The sequence below is a fragment of the Amblyraja radiata genome, chromosome 3 (genome assembly GCF_010909765.2).
Source record: "Amblyraja radiata isolate CabotCenter1 chromosome 3, sAmbRad1.1.pri, whole genome shotgun sequence".
NCBI classification, from domain to species: Eukaryota; Metazoa; Chordata; class Chondrichthyes; order Rajiformes; family Rajidae; genus Amblyraja; species Amblyraja radiata.
Window position 1 is genome coordinate 113,539,476 of NC_045958.1, and position 14,247 is coordinate 113,553,722.

At 41.1% G+C, this 14,247-nt stretch overlaps 1 protein-coding gene across 1 annotated transcript in view; it reads right to left on the reverse strand.

Annotated features, from left to right (window-relative positions):
• Positions 1-1,144: 1,144 nt before the first annotated feature.
• The window catches only part of aggf1 (angiogenic factor with G-patch and FHA domains 1), a 32,767-nt gene continuing 19,664 nt past the window's right edge, over positions 1,145-14,247 (reverse strand). The window contains exons 11-16 of the mRNA XM_033018614.1: positions 10,760-10,861; positions 8,645-8,807; positions 5,904-5,986; positions 3,660-3,787; positions 2,049-2,148; positions 1,145-1,451 (exon numbers count right to left, since the gene is read on the reverse strand). Of these exons, the coding sequence (XP_032874505.1) occupies positions 1,224-1,451; positions 2,049-2,148; positions 3,660-3,787; positions 5,904-5,986; positions 8,645-8,807; positions 10,760-10,861 (804 nt within the window). The 3' untranslated portion in view covers positions 1,145-1,223. The remainder of the gene's footprint in view (positions 1,452-2,048; positions 2,149-3,659; positions 3,788-5,903; positions 5,987-8,644; positions 8,808-10,759; positions 10,862-14,247) is intronic.

A 14,247-nucleotide genomic window follows, 5' to 3' on the forward strand; every position in this document is an offset into this window, starting at 1 on the left:
GTTAGCATTCATTTAGGTTCAGTGCACACCCAAATAGAGTGGTGGGATGGGCTGAGACTTTTATTTTCCCCCTGGAGCTGGTGAGTAACCTTTCACAGGTACAAAATCAAGAGGTGTGTCAGTAAATAGCCAGAGTGTTTTCACCGGGCTAGAGGAGTCTAAAACCAGAAGGCTTGGGTTTACGGTGAGGAAGCTGTAGAGGCAGGTACAATGACAACGATGGAAGACAATAGACAATAGGTGCAGGAGTAGGCCATTCGGCCCTTCCAGCCAGCACCGCCATTCAATGTGATCATGGCTGATCATCCACAATCAGTACCCCTTTCCTGCTTTCTCTCCCTATCCCTTAACTCCGCTATCCCTAAGAGCTCTATCTAACTCTCTCTTGAAAGCATCCAGTGAAAAAGTTTTTCCTCATCTCTGTTCTAAATGGCTTACCACTTATTCTTAATCTATGGCCCCCTGGTTCTGGAAGCCCCCAACATCGGGAACATGTTTCCTGCCTCTAGCGTGTCCAAACCCTTAATAATCTTATATGGTTCAATAAGATCCCCTCACATCCTTCTAAATTCCAGAGTATACAAGCCCAGCCGCTCCAATCTATCAACATATGACAGTCCCACCATCCCGGGAATTAACCTACGCTGCACTCCTTCAATAGACATAGGAAAGGTTTCGAGAAATATGGGTTTAACGCAGGCAAGAGATCAGTTATAAAACTTGGTATGAACAAGTTGGGGTAAAGAGTCTGTGACTGAGTTCTGATTATCTAAATTACTAGTTTAGGTCTAATTGCTACTGTATTGTTTAAACCTGTCCTAAATGTATTTGTACAATTTTATATTAGAGGTCTTTAGGATTTCCCCCCAAAATATCTTCACTAATCTTCAGGCTATCCTTGGACAAGTTTAGGGTTGAGAAACGTTCTCAATGTACACTAGAGCCTTTATTGATGAAAGTGGATGATGTCGTGCAGAATAGAGTTGTTGCTTCATAGAGGAATCCTGCACAATTATTTCTGCCTCAATACAAGACAATCTTCCCTTTTGGATGAAGTTATAAAATAATCCTAAATTCCATTCCAATTTTGGACGAACAGCTGTACACAGCTGACTTACAGGAAACAAATATTGACTAAAATCAGTTTTAAAAAATGGGTCATATTTGCATTTTATCTTACAAAAGGAAAAGTAGCCAAAAATGAATATTAACTGTTAGGAAAGTCAAATTGTAGAATCTTCTGGCTCTCTGCTTTCACATTCAGCTTTGACATAGACAGTTTTTGCATCTGCTTCCTTTTGACTTGCAGTCTGCTGGAAGGTTTCTGAAAATCTTGCTCTAGCTTTGGCCCAGTTCTTGTGTTTGTTTGATCTGGACATTTGTACATCTTCAATTGAAAGTGGCACATTAGCCCCCAAGCCAGATTGTGACTGGTGAAGGTGAACTTGAATCTGAAAAATAAAAAGAATTGCAGTTTGAGATCCAAAAATGGCAGGCAGTACTTACTGCATTAAATTGTTTTGATTTCCCTTCAAAAGCTACAAAATCCTTATATTTATGTATTCAAAAAGTAATTTTCCATTGTAAAGAGAAATGAATCCTCAAATGTTTTCACAATTCCATAAAAACTAAATGATTTAGAATATTTCTAAATTAAATGCAAATGGTCTAATATTAAAACAATTTTCCTTTCCAGTCACCAAGGTGCTGATATCTCACATGAGAATCATCTTGTGGTTATAAACTAAAATAATAAATGTTTTGGTACGGCAACAAAGCCATTACTATCGCAATGTTTAAGAAACATTTAGACAGGTACATGGATAGGGTAGGTTTAGAGGTATATGGGCCTTAAGCAGGCAGGTTGGATGAGTTTAGGTCGCATGGTGGGCTGGAGATGCTGTTTCCACACTAAATGACACTATGACGAGTGCCGATAGCAAATAGTGAAGGGTGCACTGGCTGAATTATTTTTTCACTGATAGGGGACCAAGTAAATGTTACAATCACTATTGAATCTCTTTACTTTCAAAGCAGAATAAATTTACCGGCTCTTTAATTCCACAGCTTCCTTTTCCAAGCCCCTCGCCTTTCTTCCAGCCCATTTTTTCCAACATCTTTCGTCCTTTGTTATCATCACAGATTTCCCTAAAATAAAATGTTTTAAGTCATTCTCTAGCAAGCAGTTTCTGTATAAAATCTGAACATCTAGATATATAATTTCAATTTTAAGCAAATGTACATTATATGTAGAAATGACAATAAGTGAAGTTACTCTTGACCAACGGTGTTTGTATGGTACCATAGATTCCTAACATGACTTCCACGGCCTGTATTCATAGCTGGCATGATAATAGACAATAGGTGCAGGAGTAGGCCATTTGACCCTTCGAGCCAGCACCGCCATTCAATGTGATCATGGCTGATCATCCCCCATCAGTACCCCGTTCCTGCCTTCTCCCCATATCCCTTGACTCTGCTATTTTTAAGAGCCCTATCTAGCTCTCTCTTGAAAGCATTTAGAGAACCCGCCTCCACCGCCCTCTGAGGCAGAGAATTCCACAGACTCACCACTCTCTGTGAGAAAAAGTGTTTCCTCGTCTCCGTTCTAAATAGCTTACTCCTTATTCTTAAACTGCGGCCCCTGGTTCTGGACTCCCCCAACACCGGGAACATGTTTCCTGCCTCTAGCGTGTCCAAACCCTTAACAATCTTATATGTTTCAATGAGATCCCCATTCCTTCTAAACTCCAGAGTGTACAAGCCCAGCTGCTCCATTCTCTCAGCATATGACAGTCCTGCCATCCCGGGAATTAACCTTGTAAACCTACGCTGCACTCCCTCAATAGCAAGAATGTCCTTCCTCAAATTAGGGGACCAAAACAGCGCACAATACTCAAGGTGTGGTCTCACTAGGGCTCTGCAGAAGGACCTCTTTGCTCCTATAGTCAATTCCTCTTGTTATAAAGGCCAACATGCCATTCGCTTTCTTCACTGCCTGCTGTACCTGCATGCTTACTTTCATAGACTGATGTACAAGGACCCCCAGATCCCGTTGTACTTCCCCTTTTCCTAACTTGACGCCATTCAGATAGTAATCTGTCTTCCTGTTTTTGGATGGAAAATACCCTGTTCCTGCACTCTCCCCATATCCCTTGATTCCATTAGCCCTAAGAGCTAAATCTGCATTCTGTGGCCACAACTCTGGGTGAAAAAGTTTTTCCTCATCTCAGTGATAAATAGCCTACTCCTTATTCTTAAATTGTAACCTCTGGTTCTGGACTCCCCCAACATCGGGAACATGTTTCCTGCATCTAGCCTGTCCAATCCCTTAGGAATTTTATATGTTTCTGTAAGATCCCCTCTCATCCTAAATTCCAGTGAATGCAAGCCCAGAGGATCCATTCTTTTATCATATGTCAGTCCCACCATCCTGGGAATTAACTTGGTGAACATCATGTCCAAAACATCACCTGTTCCTTTTCTCCAGAGATAATGCCTGACTCGCTGAATAATGCATTTACTCGTGTCTACAGAATAGCGCCAATAAAGCCAGCAGTGACATTATTTCTATTGGATTATAATAAAATGGTAGGAGTGACAGTGATATTGCTGAATACATTGAGCAATTTATTGTAGATTTATAATTCTGGACTTACACATGGACTGAAGCAGGAGCATCATCTCTTTTGAAAACACCATCACTTCCAATCTCCTGTCTACGTTTTGCTGCTCGATCCTTGTACGTCTTGTTCTTCAGCACATCACCTATTTCATATGCACTATTCTAAACAATAGGAGGCAAATATACTTTATATAGCATAAATATAACAGTTCATAAAGAAATGCCATAATCTGCAATGCAGTTACATTGCAGTCATCCAATTTGCCGGCATTAATTTCATATCTCTGCATGCTCATTGAAGTACCTGTCCAGATGCCTCTGGCAGCTCATTTCAAGTTCCATCTACTCTGAAAATATTACCCTTCGCGTTCTGTTTAAACCTACTTGCTCTCACTTTAAACCTATGCCCTCTAGTTTTAGACACTGGAAAACAGACCCTGGAAATGTTTTAACTATGCTTCTCACAATTTTATATACCTCTATAATAATGCCTCATTTCACCCTGGGAAAAAAGACCTAGCCTATCTGATCGTAGACAAAAATGCTGGAGAAACTCAGTGGGTGAGGCAGCATCTGTGGAGAGAAGGAATAGGCAACGTTTCGGGTTGAAACCCTTCTTCAGGCTGATGATGGGGGGGGGGGAGAAAGGAAGAGGCGGAGACAGGCTTTGGGGAGGGGAAGGAGGGAGAAAACAAGGACTATCTGAAATTGGAGAAGTGACAAAAATGCTGGAGAAACTCAGCCGGTGAGGATCTCTCCTTTTCACTCAAGTCCTTATGACCAGGCAACTCCCTGTGAATCTTTTCTGCATCCTCTAGCTTAATCAAGTCTTACATTAAATTAAGACAACTGGTACAGTGCACTTTCAAGTCTCAATGTTTATAGACTTCATACTAATTATTTTAAGACAACAACCAGTCTCCCACAAAATATCTAATATTCAAAATGGCAGTATTCAGACTATGCACAATTCTTGGTAGAGGAGGTAACAGAACTGGTAAAGCATTATCATAAAACAACAACGGAGGGCAAGTGGGGGCAGAATAAAAAAGATAGGCATAAATTGATGGGAGTTAAAGGATGGTCTAGACAGTGTAAGGACAAAACCGGAAGAGGAAAGGGCCTGTCCCACTTAGGTGACTTTTTAGGCGACTGCAGGAGACTATGCAGTCGCCACATGTTTGCGGGTGGTTGCCGTGGAGTCACCTTCATGGTCGTGAGGAGTTCCTGCATTCTGGGAATTAGTGGCAGCCTCATTATGGTCTCATGTTGAAGAATTACCGGTGACTAGAATGAAGCCGCCATGGAGAGCAGCGAGAATTCTCGAGCCTTAGGTGGGTCGGCAGGAGGTCGAAGGTTCTCGTATGTTGGAGCCGGTGCTGACCAGTGAATTTCATTGGCTCATTGGGGAAAAAAAAGGTAAGCAGTACTTTTCAGAATTAAGGATAACCGACTGGTAATGTTAAATGTCCGCTGAGCTTCTCAACCGTGTATCTCAGGCTTCTTAAAAGTTGTCTCCACTCCTTCACCTTCCTCTCCCCCTTTTAAAGGACTTATCTGACTTAATTACAGCGCCAACCTTCCTGTTCAACGCGGTGTGTGTGTCTATCACATTGGCTTTGCACCGTGAATTTTTTAGAAGGGCAAGCGGGGGGAGTGCTGTCTAAAAAATTCACACGGGCTGGTGAGGGAAGCGACGTGTGTGTGTCTGTGTGTGTTCCACTCTGACAGTCGCTGTTCCAGTTCCTGGTTTTTCAGGCGACTGCCGGCAACTTGACAGTCACCGGCAGTCCGCTGAAAAATTGCCTAAGTGGGACAGGCCATAAGGAGAACAACAAAGTTGGAGGTAGTTTGATAGGATCCAGAAATATTGTAAATGTGAATGGAGATTCCTGCTTTGTCGGTGGAGAAAACTGGTTGCTGCATATCAACGTGAAGAGTTCTGAAGTGATCCACCACTAACCCAAGAATATTGGAATGTTTTAACAGAATAGCAACTGTGCCTAGGTGATTAAACGCTAATAACGGGAAATATCTGCAAAGTTAAATGTTGGCCTATTTCAAGGGACTTTGACTTTGTTAGATCTCATCTATAGTACTGTGTTCAGTTTAGTATTGGGGATCCCTTAAATTATAATCTTGGAACACTACACTTTGCAGCAAAGTAGGAGAGGGAGTCACGGGGGGGGGGGGGGGAAGGAGAATTATGGTAAGATGGTGCAAAGCAAACAATTCTTTAACAACTACGTTTACAGAAGTAAGTTGACTAAAAACACACCTGCAATCCATACTTGACTTGAATCTGTTTTAACTCGTGACGCCGTAACTTATCTTTCTCCTGCTTGCTCAGCACTGGATCCACTAAATAAAATAAAACTCAGCAATTTAATAAAGAATTTGACTTAGTTTGTCTGCAAGTTTAAAGGAAAGTTATTGCACCAGAACTGCCAGTCAGGAGTAGACATATGAGCTCAAACTTCAAAGGCTTTAAATTACACATCACATTAACATCATATTAATTAATTAATCATGTTCTGTACGTTAATTAATTGAAATACTATTCCACATGTCATTTAAATCCCCATCAATAAATTAAACTTTTCGCTGACTGGATAGCTCGCAACAAAAAAGCTTTTCACTGTACCTTCATACATAGAGCGCAGCTTAACCAAAGTAATATCGGTAGGAAAGAACTGCAGATGCTGGTTTAAACCGAAGATAGACACTAAAAGCTGGAGTAATTCGGCGGGACAGGCAGCATCTCTGGAGAGAAGGAATGTTCTGAAACGTCAACCTTTCCTTCTCTCCAGAGATGCTGCATGTCCCTCTGAGTTACTCCAGCTTTTTGTGTCTATTTTCTATACTCAATAGACTGATGAAGGCCAATGTGCCAAATGCCTTTTTGACCACCCTATTGTGACTCCATCTTCAAGGAACCATGCACCTGCATTCCTAGACCCCTCTGCTCTATAACACTCCCCAGAGCCCTACCATTCACTGCACAGGTCCTGCCCATGTTAGACGTCCCAAAATGCAACACTTCATTTCTCTGTAACAATGACAATAGTGATAGTCACATGTGACAATAATAAACTAAACTACAGCTAATACAAAACTAGAACCATGTAATTTTAACTAATATCAATAATTGAATCCGACTGCTTTGCAGTTCAGTCCACAAGCGTGAGACTGAGCATCCAGTAATCTGGCCGTTGAGTCTGTCAGATGTGCAATCAAGTTCTCTCAGCCTGTACAATGAGCTATTTTAACTTGTGCCATCCGTATTTTGTTCACCCAAAGTCTTTTTCATACAGCTATAACATTGTACATGCTCAGGTTAGGCCCATTACTGGGGTCGGGTACTTTTCGGCGCTGCCGTTCCGGTGCCCCCGTTTTGGCGGCGCACATAGTTAATGCTTATCACCGAAACGACTGTTGCATTTCTGACATTTGCCTGGTGCGGCGATCGAGGTCAGTCAGTTTCGAAGAGTTTTGAGGGAAGCCTGCAGTTTGGTAAAAGTTGTCGGTCTCTGTTGTTTTCCCAGTGCTGGAGCTGGGAGGCTTGTTTGTAGAATGGGAGCAAGAGCTTCCTATAGCTTTTATACGCACACGTTGTGTATAAAAGCGATACCTGTTTACCTTGCTTCATGTTTCGAGCAAGATACTGTTCTTTTTGGAATAATTTTATTAAAATGGCAATAGATCGGCGCCTCCAAAACAGCGGTGCTGAAACGGCGGCGCCAAATGGTACCATTCCGCCATTACTGCACTCCACAAATAGCAGTCACGTAAAAGAGTGATGAATTTTAGAAAGTAGGCCATAATGTGGCATTGAGGTATCTAAGCAAATCATCTATATTACTCCTACCTTGTCAAGTCTCTCAATCTTTTCACCACATGGACCAAAGTGTGATTTCCTAATGTAAGGACCTCCTACCATTTTGACTGGAATGTAATCATGGCACTTTGTCTACTCATGGATTGACAAGTGCCCAGGAAACATTTAAAGGTGGATAAACTATTTAAAATGGAAAATCTATATTATTCACGGGGTATATTTACTCTGGCATCATCTTAGAAAATTTATATTTTGTTTACGAAAGATCAAACTAACAGTCTAGATTTACAAACTAACCCTAGATTTTCCTCAAGATTCGCATAGTGATTGAATAATGTGGTTTTCGAGCATGAAGATTAAAACCAGCGATGGTATACATTCAGCCCTTGGACCTGGAACTTTCAATTTCAATTATGCTCATACCTCCACCTCAAGTTAGAGCCCAACCTTTGAATCACTGAGACCAAGGAACCACCTGCTGGAAAGCAGATATATAAGGTACACTTGACTATTCTCTGTTGAATGGGTTAGAAAGCTAACAATTTTTCCCATTATAGTAAACACCAGCAATCACAACTATCAGTTGCAAGAATACGATTTGGCTACATTACTTGTAGTTCGGAACTCAACAAAAGATTTTAGAGCTAGAATTAGTTGCAGTGTGGCAGAAGCTGGCAAGAAGGGTGGCTAATTTCCTTCTTTACTGTTCTATAATCAAGATAAATATGCCTGAAATTTTCAGAGCCCTCATTTCTGTTCAACTTCAATGTAAATTCAGGGAATGTTTCTTCCCAGCTGTTATCAAGCAACTGAACCGTCCTCTCGCCAGCTAGTGTGGTCCCGACCTCCCATCTGTCTCATTGGAGACCTCTGAATTATCTTTAATTGAACTTTATCTTGCACTAAAAGTTATACCCTTTATCCTGTATCTGTACACTGGATGACTTGCTTGTAATCATGTATAATCCTTTCTTGACTGGATAGTGTGCACCAAAAAGCTTTTCACTACCTCAGCACGTGCCAATAATAAATAAAACTATGCTGCCAATTCAGTTGACAAGTTAATCACAGATGTGGATAACAGCACAATTTTAGTTCCAAAACTAATGCATCTAAATGATACAAGAGTGGACATCCACAAAGCAGCAAAACCGGCCAACAGATTTATTACATTCAGTTACCTGCATGTTCTTTTTTGTTGAGACGCAGGTGAGCTATAACCTGGCCCGGTTCACAGCCATTGCATGTGTCCGTTCCAGGATGGATGTGGAAAGACAATACAGTTTCCCCAAATTTTATTTCATCCCCATGTTCGAGCTTGTAGGGGTCACATGTATCTTTTACCTGAAATAAGAATACACTTTAAGAAGAGAGCTAGCTAACAAGCAGATTATTATTAAATTGCATTGATATTTGTACATTTATAATTACAGATAGCATTGTTTCTGCGAACAATTATTTTTACAATGTAACAATTAGATATAAGATCAATTAAAATAATACTGCACAGATTATTTGCTTCAAAAGGTACTGCAGAGACAGTTCTGCTATAACGCATGGATTGGACATAACAGTGGTAAATTGGGGAACACTATTTGTATTAATTATATGAGTGGCATTTCCTATAATGTGAGATTTCTTCTGGAAGCAACAGTAAATTAATGAAGATACACCAGATTCTGATTTTTAATTACATTAATAATTTTGTACATCATTGTTTCAGTAACTGGGTTGTTTTTATATTTTAGTTTAGAGATATAGTACGGAAACAGGCCATTCGGCCGACCGGGTCCTCACCGATCCCCGTACATGTTTGAAGTTGTGTTACACATTAAGGACAGTTTTACATTTACACCAAGCCAATTAACCTACAAATCTGTACGTCTTTGGTGTGAGGGAGGAAACCGAAGATCTCGGAGAAAACCCACGCAGGTAACGAGGAGAACGTACAAACTCCTTACAGACAAGCAGAGGTAGTCAGGATCGATCCGGGTCTCTGGTGCTGTAAGGCAGTAGCTCCACCAACTGTATAATTGCAATTTAAAATACCCTGCAATATCCAGGTGGCGCCGTACAATGGCAGCCTCGCCAACAGTCTGTCTCGTCCTTTTCGTTTTTTTTGTTGTTTTCAGTCTGTTGTTAAATGGATGTTTTAGTGTATCTTTAGTCTTGTATTATGTGGGGGTGGGGAAACTTTTTAAAATCTCTTTCCTCGTCAGATACCGACTTTTTCGGTATCGTATCTCCGCCCGCACTGCGGCCTAACATCGTGGAGCTGGCGATCGACTGCGGGACCTCCAACCGCGGGAGCCTGGGGACTTAACATCGTGTTTAGGGATCAACTTTGGGAGCCCCGACTGCGAATGGTTCGACTGCCCAGACCGCGGGAGAATACAAGGGAATATGTCATTGCCTTCCATCACAGGTGGATGTTTATGCTTATTTTTATGAAGTCGTGTGTTGTTGCTTTTTTGGTATGACTGTATGGCAAATCAAATTCTTTGTATGTTTTTACATACTTGGTTAATAAATTAATTACAATTATAGACAGATCTCATGACAAAATTCATTTATCTGCCAACTTATGAAAATCAGTGTGACATCTACTAACTTATATGGAGGAGTAAGTTTTTGAGAATTGTTTTTGAAGTAACAACACGCATCTTTTCAAAGTTTCCAACTTAATGAACAGAACTGATCTTCTTTCATGGAGAGGACAGATGCATTTTGTGAGACTCCTACACCTGATTCTGAAAACGGATACAGCAGCAATCAAGTATTTGAGTCATCAATGTGAATTTAGTTTAGTTTTGAGATATAGCATGGAAACAGGCCCTTTGGCCTCCTGAGTCCGCGCCGACCAGCAATCACTCAATCACTAGTTCTATCCTACACAGCAGGGACAATTTTACAGAAGCCAATGAACCTACAAACCTGCACGTCTTTGGAATGTGGGAGGAAACCGGAGCACCCGGAGAAAACTCACGCGGTCACAGGGAGAAGGTACAAACTCCATACAGACAGCACCCATAGTCAGGACTGAACCCGGGTCTCTGGCGCTGCAACACAGCAACTCTACGGCTGTGCCATTGTGCCACCAATATGAATAACACACAATTTTATATTCACAAATTAAGTTTGGGTTTCATGAGCTGACTTTTTCTGAACTCACGCGAACATTAAAACACTCAGAGAGTAAAAAGCATCATCATCTGAAGAAATCATATTTCTACATCCATTGCTAAGGTGTTTGTTAATAAAAACATGTTATTATCTGATTAAAATAAGATTCTTACTGCAAGGATCCTGTTCCCATTCACAACAGTCCCATTCTGGCTCCCCTTGTCTAACAGCATGTACTCCTGCAGATCTTGATCAAAATATACTTCAGCGTGGAACTAAACAAAATGAAAATCAGGATGTGAAAAAGAATAGATTATAGAAAATAGGTGCAGGAGGAGACCATTCGGCCCTTTGAGCCAGCACCACCATTCATTGTGATCATGGCTGATCATCCACAATCAGTAACCCGTGCCTGCCTTCTCCCCATATCCCTTGATTCCGCTAGCCCCTAGAGCTCTATTTAAATCTCTTTTAGATTCATCCAGTGAATTGGCCTCCACTGCCTTTTGTGGCAGAGAATTCCACAAATTCACACCTCTCTGGGTGAAAATGTTTTTCTCAAAATGGCCTCCCCTTTATTCTTAGACTATGGCCCCTTGTTCTGGACGCACCCAACATTGGGAACATATTTCCTGCATCTAGCTTGTTCAATCCTTTTATAATTTTATACGTTTCTATAAGATACCCTCTCATCCTTCTAAATTCCAGTGAATACAAGCCCAGTCTTTGCAATCTTTCCTCATATGACAGTCCCGCCATCCCAGGGATTAACCCTGTGAACCCACGCTGCACTGCCTCAATAGCAAGGATGTCCTTCCTCAAATTAGGAGACCAAAACTGCACACAATACTCCAGATGTGGTCTCACCACAGCCCTGTACAACTGCAAAAGGACCTCTTTACTCCTTTACTCAAGTCCTCTCATTATGAAGGCCAACATGCCATTAACTTTCTTCACTGCCTGCTGTACCTGCATGTTTACTTTCAGTGACTGGTGTACAAGGACACCAGGGTCTCGTTGCACTTCCCTTTTTCCTAATCTGACACCATTGAGATAATAATCTGCCTCCTTGTTCTTGCCGCCAAAGTGGATAACCTCACATTTATCTATATTATACTGCATTTGCCCTGCATCTGCCCACTTACTCAACCTGTCCAAGTCACCCTGCAACCTCCTAGCATCCTCTTCGCAGTTCATACTATGTCATCTGAAAATTTGCTTGTGTTACTTTTAATTCCATCACCTAAATCATTTATATTGTAAATAGTTGCGGCCCCAGCACCGAGCCTTGTAGCACTCCACTCGCCACTGCCTACCATTCTGACAGGGACCCGTTTATTCCTACTCTTTGTTTCCTGTCTGCCAACCAATTCTCTATCCATGTCAATACCCTACCCCCAATACCATGTGCTTTAATTTTGCCCACTAATCTCCTATGTGGGACCTTATCAAAGGCTTTCTGAAAGTCCAGATACACTACATCATTTTACTTGCCACATCCTCAAAAAATTCCAGAAGATTAGTCAAGCAGGATTTCCCCTTCATAAATCCATGCTGACTTGGACCAATCCTTTTACTACTATCCAAATGTGCGTCATTACTTCTTTAATAATTGACTCCAGCATCTTCCCCACCACCGATGTCAGGCTAACTGTTCTATTATTCCCCATTTTTCCCTCTCGCTCCTTTCTTGAAAAGTGAGATAACATTAGCTCAATCCACAGGAACTGATCCGGAATCTATAGGACATTGGAAATGATCACCAATGTGTCCACGATTTGTAGAGCCACCTCCTTGAGTGCCCTGAGATGCAGACCATCAAACCCTGGGGATTTATAATGTAACAATGAATGCTATTTTAGAAATGCATTGAGCCACCACATTGTAAAGGCATGGGATTGTGTGCTCCCCATTTTAATGACAAGAATATCAAATTTACTCTAGTTTATTGTCACGTGTACTGAGGTACAGTGTAAAGCTTTTTGAAAAGAAAAACTATAAACTAAACTAAATTGAAGGCGGGATAAAACTCTAGGAAATTCCCCAAGAGGGGTTCCAAACAAAAACTGACAAGTTGATTTCTAAAATTCACAGTACATAGGATGAGAACAACAATGCCAACAGGTTTAAAGAGAAGAAATAAAAATCACAACAAATCTAAAATAAAAATTGCATGAGAAAGGGCAGGTAGCATCTGTGGAGAGCAGGCTAATTGAATTTATCAGACTGAGCCTGACTTCAATTGGACCAATTCTAATGGAAAGATTATTGACCTAGAAATGGAAATCACTTCTCTCACCACAGATGTTGCCTGACCTGAGCATTTCTGACATTTGCTGGGCTTTATTGTATTTATATAACATCATTAACGCAGTAAAACATTCCATGCTGCTTCACAGGTGTGCTGGCATATAATTTTTTACATTTGTTTACATGAAAGATATGAGCAGATCCCCAGATGATTATTGGAAAGGGCAAGGAAAGTAGAGAGCTGCACGAGTTAGACAGAGAATATCTCAGCTTCAATCTCTGGCAACGAAGGGATGGATGGAAATGAGGAGGCAACGGAAGCAGCCGATGCTTAAGAGCTTAAACTCACAAAAGCACATCTGGAGCTGGCTAGATAGTGAGGGGCAAGACCATGGAGGAATCTTAAATAAGAAATCTCAAAAATTAAGTCATTGCCTAATGGAGAAGCAGCGTCGGTCAGTTAACACTGCGGTGATTGGTACAAGTTGGCAATGGGTAGTAGTCACATTTACATTGACTAGAACAATGGGAACACTAGGAGTGCACTGGGAAAAATCTAAACATGCCCGAGGGTCCCTCATACCGAAAAGTATCGGAGTATGGTGGAAAAATCTATGGAGGCAGCAGAATGGTCGACATTTCAGGTCAAGACCCTCATCAGGAACGACCCAAAACTTTGATCATCCCTTGGCCTCCATAGATACCGATCAACCCACCGAGTTCCTCCAGCAGTTTAGTTTTTTTTCTTCGGATTCCAGCAAATGCAGCCCCTTATGTTTCTAGGTTAGGGTGGAAAAACTGAGACCAGGGACCAAAAATGCACTCATCTTTCATTAAAAAAAAAAAAAAAAATTATAATCTGTGACTGAAATTATCGATACATCTTCAATAAATTGATGCTCATCAGATTACAAGAAACTGGCACTAATGTCCTCAACCAGTGAATTCATCATTACAGGTGCACCACCGATTTTCCGGCACCCTTCATTCAAGAGCTTTGAAACGTTTTGCTGAACCAACAGAGGTCACAATAATAATAATAATAATTCATAATAATAATAATAATAATAATGCAGGTTGTTGTCACCGCTCAAAATGTTGAGTTATCCAGAGAACACGAATTATCCCAGGAATGAGTAGGTTAACATATGATGAGCAATTGACGGCACTGGGCCTGTATTCGCTGAGGTTTAGAAGAATGAGGGGGACCTCATTGAAACGTACAGACTAGTGAAAGGCTTGGATAGAGTGGATGTGGAGAGGATGTTTCCACTAGTGGGAGTGTCTAGGACTAGCCTCAGAATTAAAGGACGTTCTTTTAGGAAGGAGATGAGGAGGAATTTCTTTAGTCAGAGAGTGGTAAATCTGGGGAATTCTTTGCTATGGAAGCCAAGTCAATGGATATTTTAAT